Below are 17,087 nucleotides of genomic sequence, written 5' to 3' on the forward strand. Positions count from 1 at the left end.
ATAAAGTAAACACATAAGTGAGGGAAACAATATATTGAAAAAGTTTGAGACTTAATCAATTATTTCAAGCGACTCTGTTTTTCATTAAAGATCTTACACCTTCTTGCATGTGGTAGACAGAGCAACATCATCAGATGATATCTTCTATGAATTGATCCGGGAATTGGCTTGAAGCTATGGTATCGCTCACAGAATTGGCGGCTGTCTCAAAATATTGAACGCCACGGAAAGTGGTTGAACAAGCTGATAGTCTCTGAGAAATTGTGTCCATCGACGGCCTGAGTTGGGGATTAGCAGATAAGCAAGCGACTGCAAGCTTGAAGATGGTCAGAAGTTTATCCTCAATGCCTGGCGTGGGCGTTGGCAGGCGTGAATTCAATGTATTCCTCAAAACAACTGAGATCTCCATGTCGACCGGAGCTACTAGAGATGAAATGCTCTCACCCAGATGTCTTCCTTCGATCACCTCGATGGCCACTATTCCAAAGCTATACACATCACATTTCGTTGTCACCTTCCTTGTGAAAGCAAGCTCTGCACAAAGAGGGTGATGTATGTATTAGCACGAAGACATTGCTATAGATCAACCTTCATATCAAGAGTTGATTTCAGAGTTTACCTGGAGCTACATAACCATATGTGCCGACAACTGCAGTCCAATTTGATGTATCCAGATTAAGAAGCTTAGATGTGCCGAAGTTAGAAACATGCGCCTCATACTTAGAATCAAGCAGACTGTTGTTACTGGAAATATCCCGATGAATGATTGGAGGGTTACAATCATGGTGCATATAAGAAAGAGCATGTGCCAAGAGTTTTCTTTAGAGAAACATTATGACTGTGATTATGAGGTAGTAACTTGGGGAGCAAGAAGCATTATGACTATCTTGAAACTAGTCTGCCTTCACGCTCTTGAAGTATAAGATAGTAACAAAACAAAACTTGCATTCTTTCAGAGACAAAGCATTGTACCATAGAATCTCCACTCCAGACAAAAAGATGATCAATGATCTTCGTAATTTAAGCACTTTTACATGGTATTGGAACCAATGCCATTTCTTTCATATAAGTGCATTTACGTAAGAGGGTGTATTGTAATGTCTTCTTACACCACTTAATAACATTTAATAAACATAGTTGATGACTGCGATTAGAACGTTTAGTTTCTGATTGAACGCACTTTGAAAAGATGCATGATTGAAACTCTTCTGCACGTCAAAGGATTGGTTGATGGCCGCGATTAGAACGTTTAGTGTCTGATTGAACGCACTTTGAAAAGATGCATGATTGAAACTCTTCCGCATGTCGAAGAATTTTATATCTACACAAATCCACAATGACCCTTATAAAAGGAGTAACAAAGGACAAGATTTCAGAGACTTAATATAAATATTCCATTGCGACTATTTTGCTCTCAAGATGATAACACTAGATACATAAGCAACTTTACACTGACACGAAAGTCATTTTTCCTAAACTATAACTAGACATGGGTACATAGCTTTTGCTGCGACGACACTAGTCTGAGTAAGACTAGATACATAAATAGTTTGAAATATCTCGAGTTCAGCTGTTCTCTCTACAAATGACACTAGATGCTAGTAACTTCAGGGTTTGCTCCTTCCAAAAGAAAAGGCAGTTCTGTACTTACTTGGGCATGAAGGACACGCAGTCCTCATCCTCATGCTGGTGCACGCTAAACACGTAATTTTGTTTCCGGTTAAAATATTTCTCCTAAATGCAAATAAAGTTCACAAATAGTGAGAGAAACAATACATTAGAAAAAAGTTTGAAACTAAATTTTTTAGTTTAAACGTGTTTTTCATTAGAGACCAGACCTTCCTGCATGTGGTTGACAGAGCAAAATCGTTTATCAGACGACATCTTCTACAAATTTATCCAGTTCACGGCTGGAATTTGTTGCATCTCTCACAGCATCAGTGGGCTTCTGTGATTTTTTAACTCCATTGAAGATGGTTGAACGCGCAGATAGCACATGAGAAATCATTTCCATCGACGGCCTGAGTTGGGGATTAGCAGATACGCAAGCAACTGCAAACTTTAGGATGGTCAGAAGTTCATCCTCAATGCCTGGCGCGGGCGTTGGCAGGTGTGAATCCAACATATTCTTTAAAAACTACTGAGATATCCATGTCGACGAGAGCTAATAGAGATGAAAGGCTATCACCCAGATGTCTTCCTTTGATCACCTCAAGGGCCAATATTCCAAAGCTATACACATCACATTTCTTTGTCACCTTCATTGTGTAAGCAAACTCTGCACAAAGGAGATATGAGTGTTAGTACAAGACATTGCTTTAGTTAAACCGTCGGATCAAGAGTTGATGTTAGAAATTAACCTGGAGCTACGTAACCATATGTGCCAACGACTGCACTCCAGTTTGATGTGTCCAGCTTAAGAAGCTTAGCCATGCCAAAGTCAGAAACGTGCCCCTCGTACTCCGAATCAAGCATAATGTTCTTACTTGAAATATCTCGATGAACGATTGGAGGGATACAATCATGGTACATATAAGATAAAGCATGAGCCACGCCTTTTACGATATTCACCCTCTTGTTCTAGTCTAACTCTTTAGCTTCTTCTTCATTGCTCAAGATTGTAGACAAGCTTCCTCTATCAAAGTACTCATACACCAAGAATGAGTGTCGAGGATCCAAACAAAAGCCCAAAAGTTTCACAATACTGCGGTATCGAATTTCCGTCAATGCCCTAATCTCATTCAAAACTCCTTTGACTTGTTTGCCCACTATCAGCAATTTGATGGAGCTTCTTTACGGCTACTATATCGTCGGATCTTAATTTAGCCTTGAAGACACTTCCATAGCCTCCCCTTCCAATACGGAAAATCTCATTAAAAGCCCCGGTGGCTTCCACGATGTCTTCATATAAAATCATTCCATCGTACTTTGATAGAGAAAAGACTTCAATTGTCTTGGGTGTTAGTTCCACTATTGGATAGGACTTCATTCTACGGAAGATGAAGAATATTTCAAAGAAAATAATCAGGACTAATCCTAGCAGGGGGAATGCAATAAGAAACACCCTGCCTCCCGTCGAAGAGCTTTCCCTATTACCTCCACTTGATCACAGGGCTCAAGTCCTTCAACATTTCCACACAATCCATTGTTGCCTTGAAACAATTCTTTTGTTGCATTTTGGAATGCCGTTGTGTTGGGGATGGGACCCTCCAACTTGTTGTAAGAGATGTCCACCCCCATCAAAACTTGCATATCCTTGAAAGTTTCATATATAAGATCAGAAAGAATATTGTGTGAAAGGTCAAGTTTCACTAGGCTCTGTAGCTTGTTGAATTCAATTGGGATCCCGCCGCTTAACAAGTTATGACTCAAGTCTAGCTCGGATAGGTGAATCAGCATCCCTAATGGCCCTAGAATATCTTGGCTCAACTGGTCGTTGCTTAAATACAAGAAGACCAAGTTTGAAGAAAACCCTATAGTCTGCGGGATAGACATGCTTAATCTATTCCTGGACAAATCCAATTTTTGAAGACCACGTAATGATACAATCTCGAGACTTATTTGGCCAAAAAGTCGGTTCCTGCTTAGATTTAAATTAACCAAAGAAGTCAATTTTCCAAATTCTTTTGGAACCTCACCAAGTAAACCATTGAAAGAAAGATCAATTTCACCCAATCGAGTCGCGTTCCCAATCTCAGGAGGCAAGCTACCAGTGATGTTATTTCAATCAATTCTTAGATTAGTTAAGCGTGTCCAACTTCCCCAGTTTGTTGAGATTTCTCCAAAGAACTTGTTGAAACTCATGTCGATAAAGTCCAATTTGGGGTAAACACCAAAGGTCTTGGATATGTTTCCAGTGAGTTGGTTTTCCTGTAGGCGTACTCTGACTAGGCTTGTGCAATTTCTCAAGCTTCTAAGGATAGAACCAGTTAAGTTATTGTGACTCACTATAGGTTTTGGAGCAACCCACCCCGGCACAAGTTTTTTTGTAACGAGCCGTTTAACTGGTTGGTATCCATTTCCAACACCACCAAGTTTACTAGATCACCTAAGGATTTAGGAATTGAACCAGAAAGGTGATTTCGGCAGAGGAACAAAGATCCCAGGTTGGTCAAGTTACCCAGAGAAAAAGGAATTGTGCTAGTGAGCTGGTTTTCACTTAGCGCTAAGTCAAGCATAGCGCAGAGATTTCCTAGCTCCAGTGGGATGGAACCACTAAGCTCATTAGCAAATAGGTGTAGCTCTGTCAATTTGGTTAAGTTCCCCAAAGTGGAAGGAATCGGTCCTGTTAGGAGGTTGGTGTCCATGTGGAGCACTTCCAGATTTGTCATATTTCCCATTTCAAGGGGAATACAACTAGAAAGAGAGTTGTTGTAGACATACAGTGTAGCCAATTTGCTCAAATTACCCAATGATGAAGGTATGGGTCCATTCAACTAATTCGAATACAATGCGATCTCATTGAGCAAATACAACTACCCGATTTCTTGGGGAATGGAGCCATTTAACTCATTGGAAACCAGGTACAGGACTGTTAGTTTCATTAGATGGCTGATCTTCGACGGAATTTTCCCCAAGAACTAATTGATAGAGAGGTCGAGATAGGTGAGATTGCTCAAGAGACCGATTTGAGGTGGAATATAGCCAGAGAGACTATTTATACTCAAGTCCATGTCCATGAGATGAAACAAAGATGAGAATGGGAATTCATCGAGTGTACCTTCGACACAGGTGCTAGTGAGATTTATTCCGATCACGTTCCCCACCAGATTGCAAGATATGTCATACCAAGCACATGCACTCATAGTCGAGTTGGAACCAGTGGTGTTATGAGGAGAGGGAGTCCATGAAGAGAGGGAAGAATTTGAATGGTTGCCAAGACTGGACTTCCACTTAAGGAGGGCTTGGGCTTCTGCAAGGGAAGCATGAGCAGGAAGTGGAATGGCAAAGGTAGTGAAAAGGGCGAGGGCAGCCACAAGGCTCATGACCCTCTTGAATCCTGGTGAAGGATCCATAGATTCTTCTTCTCCTTCTCTTGTTTTGGTTTGGGTAAGTTGGTTTGTCTTTCCCTGGGGGCAACGAGCGATGCTTAAATAGGCAGTGAAAACTCACCTTCCTATCATTTTCCATGGTAATGGGTATGCAATAAAATGGCAACTAATCACTGGAGACTAAGGATGCGTTTGGGAGTGGCATTTAAAAGCCACTTTGAACACCCAAAACTCATTGGGCCAATTTATGGGTGTTTGGTAAAAAAATTTCAAACCCTACTGGGGAATGCCACCCTTCTCAGCGTGCAGAGCTGAGGGCCTAAAATAAAATAAAAAATAAAAAACTCTTCCCAAATTGTCCTCGTTGGTTTTTCGTTTTTTCGGTTTTGCCTTGACTATTCATCTTCTTCTTTGTGAGCAATTGTTGACGAAGAACAGGTAGTTGCTGGCAATCGTCACGCCCACCACGTCGCGACCTCTTATCAAGAGGTCACCGCGTAGGTCGCGACCAAATGTGGTTGCCAAGCGTGACCTTCAAGCAACCTTCGCTAAGGTCGCGACCTCCGCTAAGGTCACGACCTTCGCGTGACCCATTTGGTCGCAGATTTGGTCGCGACCTATTTGGTCGCAAATCTAGTCGCCATCTGCAAACTTCGCACTGCAACTAGATGGGTTGCCGACCGCGACCTTTAGGCGACCTCCGCAGAGGTCGCAACGCAGATCTGGTCACTACCAAATCTAGTCACCAACCGTGACCTTTAGGCGACCTCCACGAAGGTCGCGACCTTCACGCCGCAACTAGATGGGTCGTCGGCCACGACCTTCAAACGACCTCTACAAAGGTCACGATGCAGATTTGGTCATCAGCCATGACCTTCAAGCAACCTCCGCAGAGGTTGCGACCTTTGCATGACCCATCTGGTCGCCATGACTCTCGTCGGACGGCCTGCATCAGACCATCCGCCCTTCGTCGACCGCTTGCTCCTCACCGGCGACTTCTTGTTCTTGGCTGGCCATCTTTTCTTTTTTTCCAAATACTATTTTACTCAAAGGTAATTCACAAAGGAATTTTATAATACAACTTACCAAACACAATTTACATTTTTAAAAACACCTTCCACTCAACGACATTTATATTTTCCCGAAAACTTTTCTAAAGGCACCCTAAGAAAAGGTACGTTTATTTGCGCGGTCCCCCTAGGGTACCATCTGGTTTTTCTTTTCCCGAGGCACTGAGCGATGCTTAAAAAGTTTGTCTGTAGCATCTAAAAGCTGACTGAACGAATTTTGGTTCCTTGAAGACTTTGGAATTTTTTATTTTGTAGTCTTCGTTGGTGACTTTTCTGACTTGGTCAGTTTCTATTTCGGAATTGAGTTCCCCTCGTTAAAGAAATCCAGAGACTTTGACAGTCTCTCGGGAAAGTGATGTAAAAGCCATGGCCTTAGATGACCTGTGTGAACACTCAACTTTCCACGCGATCAAATCGTAACCTGCGCCACGCATTATGCAATTTTAAGCGCACAAAAGGAAAGTCTACTCACTCGGCTTTAATGAAGCCAAATCTCTCCCCCGCCCCCTCCCCCCGCGGTTGACCCGTTCTTGTAGAAACGAGAGCACGGTCAACAAAAAAAGGATAAAGGCACGAAGATCTTAAAATTTATTTAAAAAGTGTAATTTAATATTAAAATTTTAAAAATATAATAAAATCTTAAAACTTATCAAGCAAATATAAACAAGTCTTAAAAGTTGTCACAAAGGAACAATCATGGCCTAAAATTTATTTAAGTGCAATCAACGGAAAAATTTGATGAGACTAGTATGATAACTTTTATGGCTTAATTATGCTTTTGAAAATTTTTAAAATTCAATTGCAATTTGTGATAAGTTTTTGATCCTATTATTATACTTGGGCACGCTTTAGTCTCTACGACAATTTGGACTTTTGCTATGGCTCCTACTCCGGTGATGGTAACTCCTTTCCCTGTCTCTGTACTTGTCGCAATCATATCGTCCCCTGCGGCGACTTCTCCTCCTGTGATTGCGGTCTCTATATTCATCTCTACACCTAAAAATCAATCTGTCTATCAGTTGCAGTAGAGAATGGGAGGGAATCACATGCGTCAGGCTAATGACCCTTTTGAATTCTAGTGAAGTATCCATCGATTCTTCTCCTTCTTCTCTTTTTGGTTCTCGTAAGTTGGTCTTTCTTTTCCTGAGGCAGTGGGCGATGCTTAAAAAGGTTAGGTTGTAGATAGCATACGAAACCTGACTAAACGAATTTTTGGTTCCTTTAAGACTTTGGAATTTTTTATTTTATAGTCTTCGTTGGTGACTTTTCTAACTTGATCAGTTTCTATTTCAGAATTGAGTCCCACTCGTTAAATGAAATCCAAAGACTTTGGCAAAGATTTCTTTTAGGAAAGTGATGTAAAAGTCATGATCTTGCGTGACCTATGTGAACACTCAACTTTCCACGGGATCAAATCGTAGGTTGCGCCACACATTCTGCAATCTTAAGCGCACAAAAGGGAAGGCTATTCACTCGGCATTAATGAAGCAAAATCTTGCCCCAGTTGACCCGTTCTTGCAAAAACGACAGCCAATGATCTAGCCAACTGGCACCGAGAGCACGGCCAATTTTTATTTTTTTTTTAAAGGATAAAGGCACCGAAGATCTTAAAATTTATTGAAAAAGTGTAATTTAATTTTCAAAAATTTCAAAAGTATAATAGAAACGAGTCCTAAAATTTATCACGAAAATACAATCGAATACTAAAATTATAATAAGTGCAATTAACAGAAGAATTTGATTGGACTACTATGACAATTTTTATGATTTAATAGTACTTTTTGAAAGTTTTTAGAATACACTATACTTTTATGATGAGTTTTCAATTCTCGTGATCATATTTGGGCGCCTTTTAGTCTCCACGACGATTTGGACTTTTGCTATAGCTCCTGCTCCAATGACAGTAACTCCTTTCCCTGTCTCTGTACCTGTTGCGATCATTTCGTCCCCAGCTTTTGCTGCGACTTCTTCTCCTGTGATTGCGTCTCTATGTTCGTCTCTACACCTGAAAATCTATCTTACTATCAGTTGCAGCAGAGAATGAGAGGGAATCACACGCGACACTAAAAGATACAACCACCACTACTTAATGGCACGTCAGTGCAAATTTTATCAATTTACTACGAACGAAGAACAAGGTGCAACAAGCTTGGATGTCCCCTAATAACCTGGTTTGGAGCCTGAAAGACCAAAAAGCAGAATCTAGAAACCAACAACTCAATGGCATAATAGAGAATAGCTAAGAGAAATTAGCGATACCACATTGATAACCTACTTGTTATGGAGGATCATAGGACTTTAGGAGTTTACAATGTCATGCGCCAAAATATTACTTAAGGCGCCATGTTCACATTCCTCATCAAACTAGGACGTGTCATCAAATTGCTGATGATGGAGTAAGTCCAAGTTTATAAGCTCTTCATCCAGCACAAATTAATAAAAATACTTTTGGGACAAGTGCAAAACAAATTTCAAACGTATTACCCACAGTCTCATAGTCAATTGAATTTTAAATCTTTTCATAAATATTCAATTGGCCGTCATCTTACTGCCGATGCCATTTTTTCCCTAGAAAATGGAATTCACCCAATAAATATGAAATTAACTATACATTTTTACTGCAAAGTAAGAGATAAGACACTGGATTTTTTTTTAATTATAAGACTCACATGAAGACTAAAACTCAAATATTCATTTAAATTGAGGAAAAATTGGAGATTTACGAAAATTAGTAAAGATAATTTAATGGATTTAGTAAAGAAGAGATAAAATTGATAAAACTTATTTTTAGTGTACTTTTTTAATATCGATAGTCTTATTTTTATACTTAAACAAGTGAAAAATTCAATTATAACTAACTTGATTAAAATTATCATACTGTAAATTTAATACAATATACTTTACAAAATTTGAAAATTCATATAACTCATTTATAGTTTTTTGAGCTTATATCTTGTTTTCAATATGCTTGATGAAAAAAGCGAAAGAGAAATGAGACATTGAATAAAGATCAAATACCTTAAAATAACACACTTGCTCTCGAGGATCATAAGCTTTTCTATTAAATAAAACCAAGACCCATCGAGCCTGAACTTCAATCTCTAAAGCTCAATCCATCACGTCTGAAACACGAGGGGGAAGAGCAGAGCACGCGGACACGGCCAAGGGACAGGGCAGCAGGTGGAGGAGGCGGTGATCAATTCCTCTGTCCATAAACACTAGAAATCGTTCGGGAGGGTGACCAACATAGAGAGGAGGAATCGGTTTTGAGGAGAGAGGGGGCGAACGCCGGATTTTTTCTTTCTGGGGGGAGTTGGTTTAGACGCTGGAGAGAGAGCATTTCTCGGGGGTGAGAAACGATCTCTCTTCGGAAAGAAAGATCTATGAAATATGGGCCAGTGAGTTTTGGTACCGATTATGTTTAGATCTATGAAAACGAGTTTCTATAAGTGTTTCGAGCATATTGTGCCGTTTTGGTATCAACATGGAATTGAGTCGCTGTATCTAGATCATTCGGTTGTGACACCCATCACCTAGTCGATGAAATGTTTATCAGAATTTAGTGCAAGTTAACCGTGTTTTTCGTGTAATCTAAAAGTATACCGATTTACTTTTGAGTCCTAGTGATTTTTCAATAGCTAAATTTGTTTCTAAACTCTAGGTTCATTATTTTTGTGTTTTATGTTCTAATGCCTATAAATGATGGCTACTGGTGAGAGCTTAGCTGGAGTTGATGTTACATTTACAGATTGTTCGTAAATAATTCTAGTTTATCTCCACATGGTGGTCTTACTTCATATTTTCAGTTTCCATCCATTCCAGTAAGTCGTAGTAAAGGGGCTAATGTCTGGCGAACGGCAATGGTCGAATATTATAGCTGATGGCATGGGTCTTGTGATGAATCTAGGAAAGAAAATTGTTATGGCATATGTGAAAGCTTTATCGAAATTGAAGCTGAGAAGAATTAAAAAAACAACAAATTTGTGTGGAAACCCTTCGGGAAAAACCATGGGGGAGGAAAAGCAAAATCCACTATAGAATTTCAAGGACTACAAAATGTGACTATGATAAACAAAAACTTTTTCGGTCTCAACTTCTTAACCTAATAACTTGAGAAAAATAATATTTATATTTCCCCAAGCCCTAACATTGGCCCAAGTCCATAAAAAATTCAAGACCTACTCAACAAATCTTTACCTTGGCTTGAAGTCTACAAAAGCAACAAAAAAATCTTCTCCTCCCATTATAGTAAAACTCAATTGCAACAAACATTAACTAAATCCAAGCAATGCTTGAATTTGGTAATAAGCAAAGGCTTTGTCAACATATTAGCTATATTATTTTCTGTGCCAAGTTTCAATTTCTGGTCGTTTCAGTATGCTTAGTCGTTATTTTCATGTGAAACTCAAGGTTGTTGCTTCTATCTTCATACTGAACGTTGTGGGTCACTTCTGTTCTTTTGGGCGTTTGGGTCAAACCCTGTTTAGGTGTTGGCTTAATTACTCACGTTGAAATATTAGCATGTCGATTTCCTGGCAATGTTGGCATGCTTTTATGTCGAATGTTTAGATGAATTGTTGGTTTTGCACTTAGAATGTTGCTGATTGGAGACACCTGGGCTTGTTATGCGAAAGTTTTGGTCCCATTTGAGTATAATTTAAGCTTGTACACAAAGCATGTAATTCATTCCTAGTCAATTTGGCATGGTTGAAAATAATTTGGATGGGGGAAATGGGTTATTTGCATACCGAACGATGGTGCGGGCTGTATATTGGGCGTGATTTTGAATGTATTGATGTGATTGGTGACTTAATTTCTTAGTTCACGTAGCCGCATAGGCACAGGATTCATGTCATAGCACTATGGTTTAGTTTAGTTTAGGTTTAGGTAGAGTAGAAAAAATTGGATTTAATTTGAACATAGTTAATGTGGATGTTGTCCCAGGGCTTAATAACAAGGCTATATATATATTCTTTGTTTGACACTTCATTGAATTTACTTATGTATGCTTTATTTGCCGTTGGCTACAAGTATCACCTAAAAGGGGGCGTAAAGTTGATTTCAAGGAAATTGACAAATATTGCAAAATTAAGACAATCAAGTTCAATATAAGCTAAACTAGGTGAGACAATGTGTTAATATAAGCACAAGCTAGTTATATCAAGTAACGTAGTGCAGTGCTTCTATCAGGCAATAAGTGAATATGAGTAGAGAGATAAAGAACAATGCACACAAAGACTATAGTGGTTCAGCTTGATATAAGCTTACGTTCACTCTCCCTCACTAACAACCTATTGACTGGATTGCATTAGAAATATTCTTGAAGTTACAGTAGAAATATGCTTGTACTCAAGAACTTCTCCTCAAAGCCAGTGCTGCTTATACTCAAGCTTATAGGACTCACTATCTTACACATAAGCACAAACTATAACATTGCCAACACTTCTCAAATGTTTACAATTTTAAAGATCACATAAGACAATGTAAAGCTCTCTCTAAATTTTAATTTTATGAACTATTGATCTATCTCTCTTCTTTGATATCTTGATCTCCTTTTATGCTTATGGCCATCCAGACTTCCCATTAGACAATCTTTAAGACAATCAATTTCCAAACTAGCCGTTGGACAATTGTTGAAAAGATTAATTAGCCATTGAAGTCGATCAATCGGAATTCCGTAGATTTTATCGCCCATACAATCAAATCTTGGTTTCAAAGAATAGAGTGCCTCAACTATCGAAAGTATCATGCTTTTAGGATGATTGTCAATCAATCTAGATATCTCATGAGATTGAATACTTCATGTTGATAATATTTAACATTGATAATCAATCAAGATGTTCTAAATAAGGAATCCATATTAGATCATAAGCTGTCATGGGATGAGATAAAATATCTTTAAATAAAAATCTTGAAGTTCGTAACAAGATTGTTGTAGTAGGTAGTTTGAGTGTTTTGCTTATATTAGCAATTCTAATTATATTTAGCTTTCTAGTTATATGATGATATCAGACTTTTGCAATATGTTGCTTATGTCCCACTTTCGTAATATTCTGCTGATATCCACTTAGTACACTATTGATATCCACATGGTCCATTGCTTATATCAAGCTTGTGGCTAATATTCAATTTTCACTCTAGCTTCTATTTTTTGGTCCTTCCAAGTATATTAGCAATCGTAACTCTACCTCATCATTCACCTATCCATGGTACCTCCAAGCTTTACCTAGGCTTAATTACCTTCTACTTAAGTACCTCTAGATTTTAGACACCTCTACACCCGATGCCATGTTCACCATTGATAGGATAGTGTTCCCCTCATCTTTAGACAATCTTATTAGGATATCATATGCATGATGGTTTGTACGTCTTTCACCTAGTAACTCAACCATTAAACACATTAGTAACATTTGATTATTTCGTCATCTTCAAAACATCACAAGAGATTTTTCCCAACATTGTTCTTATCATCCTGATTGTGATTGTCTTTTTTTTTTTCTCTAATTGCACAGTCATGCATGGACATCATTTAATGGCGTAGAGTTATAAAATGGATAAGGATCGTGTGAATTATTCAAGCAACTATTCAATCAACTTAAGGTACCAAAAAGGCACAATAGTTAGAGAGTTAGTGTAAATGGACATCATTTAATGGCGTAGAGTTATAAAATGGATAAGGATCGTGTGAATTATTCAAGCAACTATTCAATCAACTTAAGGTACCAAAAAGGCACAATAGTTAGAGAGTTAGTGTAATCAAGTCCCAATTTCAAATATTTTGTTGTGTAAAAGTTAGGTAACTCCCGTGCTTCACTTGGCTCCAAACTCACCTCAATAGGCTAGTGGTGATGGTTAGTTATGTTGGACTTCATAAGTTGATCCATTTTAATTGTAATTTTCCAACCTCATGTGAGATAAAGGTTTGGGAGAAGCCGTGCCAATTGAGGACTATCAGATTTCTACTTGAAATTAACTCTAAACCTGTCTACCGGGAGGGTTGCATCATAGCAACAAACCCGTGTTACATTTACCTTAAATTAATTTTCGTGTCATAAAAATTCCAAATTGATATATCCATATCCTATTTACTCTAAACTAATTTTCATGTTACAAAAATGCGAAACTAATATGCCAGTGACACATATTTCCTAAACTAATTTATGTCATAAAAAATCCCAAATCATCAAAATCTTTGATTGGGAAATTTGCCAAAATATGTTGATTTTGCTCTAAGAGCTCCTTCAAGTTTCAGAACTATGCTAAAAGTCATAATTTTTTATGACTTGAAAATTAGTTTGGAATAGATGTGGCACGAGAGTGTAGTAGTTTCGAATTTTTTTGCAACACAAAAATTAATTTGAAGTAAATATGATACGATTATAGTTTAGGATTTTTTGTTGTTTGGTTAAATTGTGATATAGATATACCAATTTGAGATTTTAAGTGATACTAACGGCAGAATTTAGAAGAAGTTACTAATTGACTATGGACTTGATAAATTCATGATGATGTTGGTAATTATCAACAATTTAAGTTATGAGCAAGCTATCAGTTTTTTTTTTTTTTTGCCAACAGTATTTGAAAATTATTGGCAATTTCAAAAATCAACGAACATGAAAAAATCAGTTTTTTGGCCTAGAAGACTCGAGAATTTTGCAATTAGTTAACCTTGAATCTAAATTTCAAAGATTCTTTGAGCATTGAACCTTTAGTGCCCCTGTTCCCTATTGTAGACAAGTACAATAGGTGCATAAGCAAGTCAACAAACTAATACCGGCCTGCAACTTCAACAAAAATGTGTAGTGGGACAATGGCAGATTTAGAAATCCTTAAGGACATACTTCAATGACACATTCAATCATGCAACCCCAGGCTAAATGGGCTTCGACAGCTCTTCATCTTTCTTTCTTTCCCATGGATAAACAAGAGTGGCATACACTAAACAAGAAAGGGACATATATGGTGTTAATGATGTAGGGCGAGTTTTTGAAAGATCTCTTTCGTGTTCATCTGTTCATTCAACCCGATTCAGAAATCACACTTAAAAGAAGAAGATGACAGCATAATAAGATAAGCATACATATGCAAAATTGCATTTCAATTCGACAAAAAGTGTGTTCCTTGAACTACATTACACATAGTTCAAAGGGACCACTTCCCAGCAATTTCATCGGCCTCCATGAAATTTGATGGCCTTTTGCTTTGGCTTGTTCATCAATTTGATTCCAGTCTCCATCCTTCCCACTTCTCTCACAAGCCATTTGGGTCTTCCAATTTCACATCAAATGTATGCTATGGAGATTCCAATCACAATTCCGGATGCATATCTTATCCCGACTACTTTCCAATCAAAACCATTACCATGCTTTCTTGTACTATTCTCTGGAAAGAATGACCATGATGATGGAGAAGGCAAAGCATCACTGCGGCATATGTTTTGTAATGGAGTTCCACATAAACTCGAGTTTCCACGAAATGAATCACTTGTGAATGTGCTCAATTGCTTATCTTGAGGTATGGGGCCTATAAGTTGGTTCTCTGAGAGGTCCAAACACCCAAGGAATGACAAATCTCCCAGTTCTCTAGGAACCCTCCCACTAAGCTTGTTTGAAGATAAATCCAACCATTCAAGGTTAGTTAAATTTCCAAGGGTTGAAGGAATGGAACCCATGAGGTGGTTGTGAGAAAGGTTGAGCCCTATGAGAGACTGAAGATTTCCAATAATACTCGGGATGTTCCCTTGAAAAGAGTTAACCGATAAGTCTATGGTTCTGAACATGGTCAAGATCCTCTCTAGCCGAATCTCCTTTCTTTTCATGATCATAGTCACAGAATCTTCATAGTACCTCCATCCATATCCAACTTTCCGCCTCATGTACAATGATTTGTCTTGCGGCTCATGTGTATTTTGTCCATTCATCATCCCTTGAAGTTTCGCTATCTAATCGGCTGGTAAAGGACCAACAAAGTTGTTGTTCGGAGGTCCAAAATTCTGCAACTAGGGAAAGAGATGAGCTGCCCTTGGAAAATCTAATAAACTCTTAAAATTGTTGGACCTCAAAATAAGAACTTTTAGCTTAGAGAGTTTTCCCAACCATGCTGGGAACTTATCCTCTATCTTATTGTTGTTGAAATCCAAAATTTCCAGCCTTGTACAATTGACAAGGGATTGTGGCAATGCTCCTTCAAATTGATTTTCACTCAAATCAAGAGTGCCCAAGCTACTTCGTTGAGAAAATGTTCTCGGATTGTACCCTAAAGACTATTCATTCGCAAGTTCAAACCGATAAACCAATGCTCGAGTTTGATAAGCACTTGGGTAGGCTACCAACTAACCTATTATTAGACAAGATGAGGATGCTGAGGTTGGTGGCATTGCATATCGATGAAGGGATCTTCCCCGCTATTTTATTATATGCAATATTATAGGAATTTGTGAATGGTGATGGAAGTGGAAGTGGACCTTCAAAGTTGTTGTAAGACAAAATAATTGTTGACAATGAGGTTTTTGAGAAACCAAGAATTGAACCAGAAAGGTTATTATGGTGAAGGAACAAAGATCTCAGGTTGGTCAAGTTACACAAAGAAGAAGGAATTAGGCCAGTGAGCTGGTTTGTACTCAACTCTAAGTCAAGCATAGCATGGAGATTACCTATCTCATTAGGAATTTGCCCCGAAAGCTGGTTACCATAGAGATAAAGAAGGGCGAGTTCTGTCAAGTTGCCTAATGTTGGTGGGATTGAACCAATAAGATTATTATCATTAAGGCACAACTCGCTAAGAAGATTCGGTTTTCCTAGCTCCAGTGGGATGGAACCAGTAAGCTTATTAGCAAATAGGTGTAGCTCTATCAATTTGGTTAAGTTCCCCAAAGTGGAAGGAATCGGTCCTGTTTGGAGGTTGGTGTCCATGTGGAGCACTTCCAGATTTGTCATACTTCCCATTTTAGGAGGAATATAACCAGAAAGGGAGTTGTTGTAGACATACAATACAGCGCAACCTCATTGAGCAAATGCAATTGCCCAATTTCTTGGGGAATGGAGCCATTTAACTCATTGGAAACTAGGTGTAGGACTATTAGTCTAGTTAGATGGCTGATCTCCGGCGGTATTTTCCCCATGAACCGATTGATAGAGAGGTCGAGATAGGTGAGATTGCTCAATAGACTGATTTGAGGCAGAATACGGCTAGAGAGACTATTTATACTCAGGTCCATGTACATGATATGAGACAAAGATGAGAATGGGAATTCGTCCAGCATACCATCGACATAGGCACTAGTGAGATTTATCCCGATCACTCTCCCCGCCCGATGCGGAGATGTCATACCAAGCACATGGACTCCTAGTCAAGTTGGAACCAGTGGCATTACGGGGAGAGGGAGTCCACGAAGAGAGGGAAGAATTTGAATGATTGCCAAGATTGGACTTCCACTTGAGGAGGGCTTGGGCTTCTATAGGGGAAGCTTGAGCAGAAAGTGGAATGGTAAAGGTAGTGAAAAGGGCAAGGGCAGCCACAAGGCTCATGACCCTCTTGAATTCTGGTGAAGGATCCATGGATTCTTCTTCTCCTTCTCTTGTTTTGGTTCGGGTAAGTGGGTTTGTCTTTCCCTAAGGCAACAAGCGATGCTTAAATAGGCGGCGAAAACTCACCATCCTATCATTTTCCATGGTAATGGGTATGCAATAAAATGGCGACTAACCAGTGGAGACTAAGAAGAGGTACGTTTATTTGCTTTGTACCCGTAGGGGACCAGGGTAGTCATCTAACAGCTGACTAAGACGAATTTTCGGTTCTTTGAAGACTCTGGAATTTGTTACTTTTGTAGTCTTCGTAGTGACATTTCTGATTTGGTCAGTCCTCTTTTCGGAATTGAGCCCACCCATTATATGAATTCGGAGACTTTGACTTTGACTGAGAAGTCTTCGAGGAAAGTGAGGCAAAGTCAGTCAAGGCCTCGCGTGTGGTTTGGGAACACTCACTTTTCCACAAGATCAGACCCTAATTTGTGCTGCACAAAATTTTG

The 17,087-nt window shown here is 38.8% G+C and overlaps 1 protein-coding gene across 1 annotated transcript; it reads right to left on the reverse strand.

Moving 5' to 3' along the window:
* Window positions 1-14,342: 14,342 nt before the first annotated feature.
* LOC120291710 (receptor like protein 22-like) lies at window positions 14,343-14,936 on the reverse strand. Its single transcript, XM_039309405.1, has one exon. The coding sequence runs from the start codon at window positions 14,934-14,936 to the stop codon at window positions 14,343-14,345; it is 594 nt and encodes a 197-aa protein (XP_039165339.1).
* Between the last annotated feature and the right edge of the window lie 2,151 nt (window positions 14,937-17,087).

Source organism: Eucalyptus grandis, chromosome 3, assembly GCF_016545825.1.
Source record: "Eucalyptus grandis isolate ANBG69807.140 chromosome 3, ASM1654582v1, whole genome shotgun sequence".
In the NCBI taxonomy this organism is placed as follows: domain Eukaryota; kingdom Viridiplantae; phylum Streptophyta; class Magnoliopsida; order Myrtales; family Myrtaceae; genus Eucalyptus; species Eucalyptus grandis.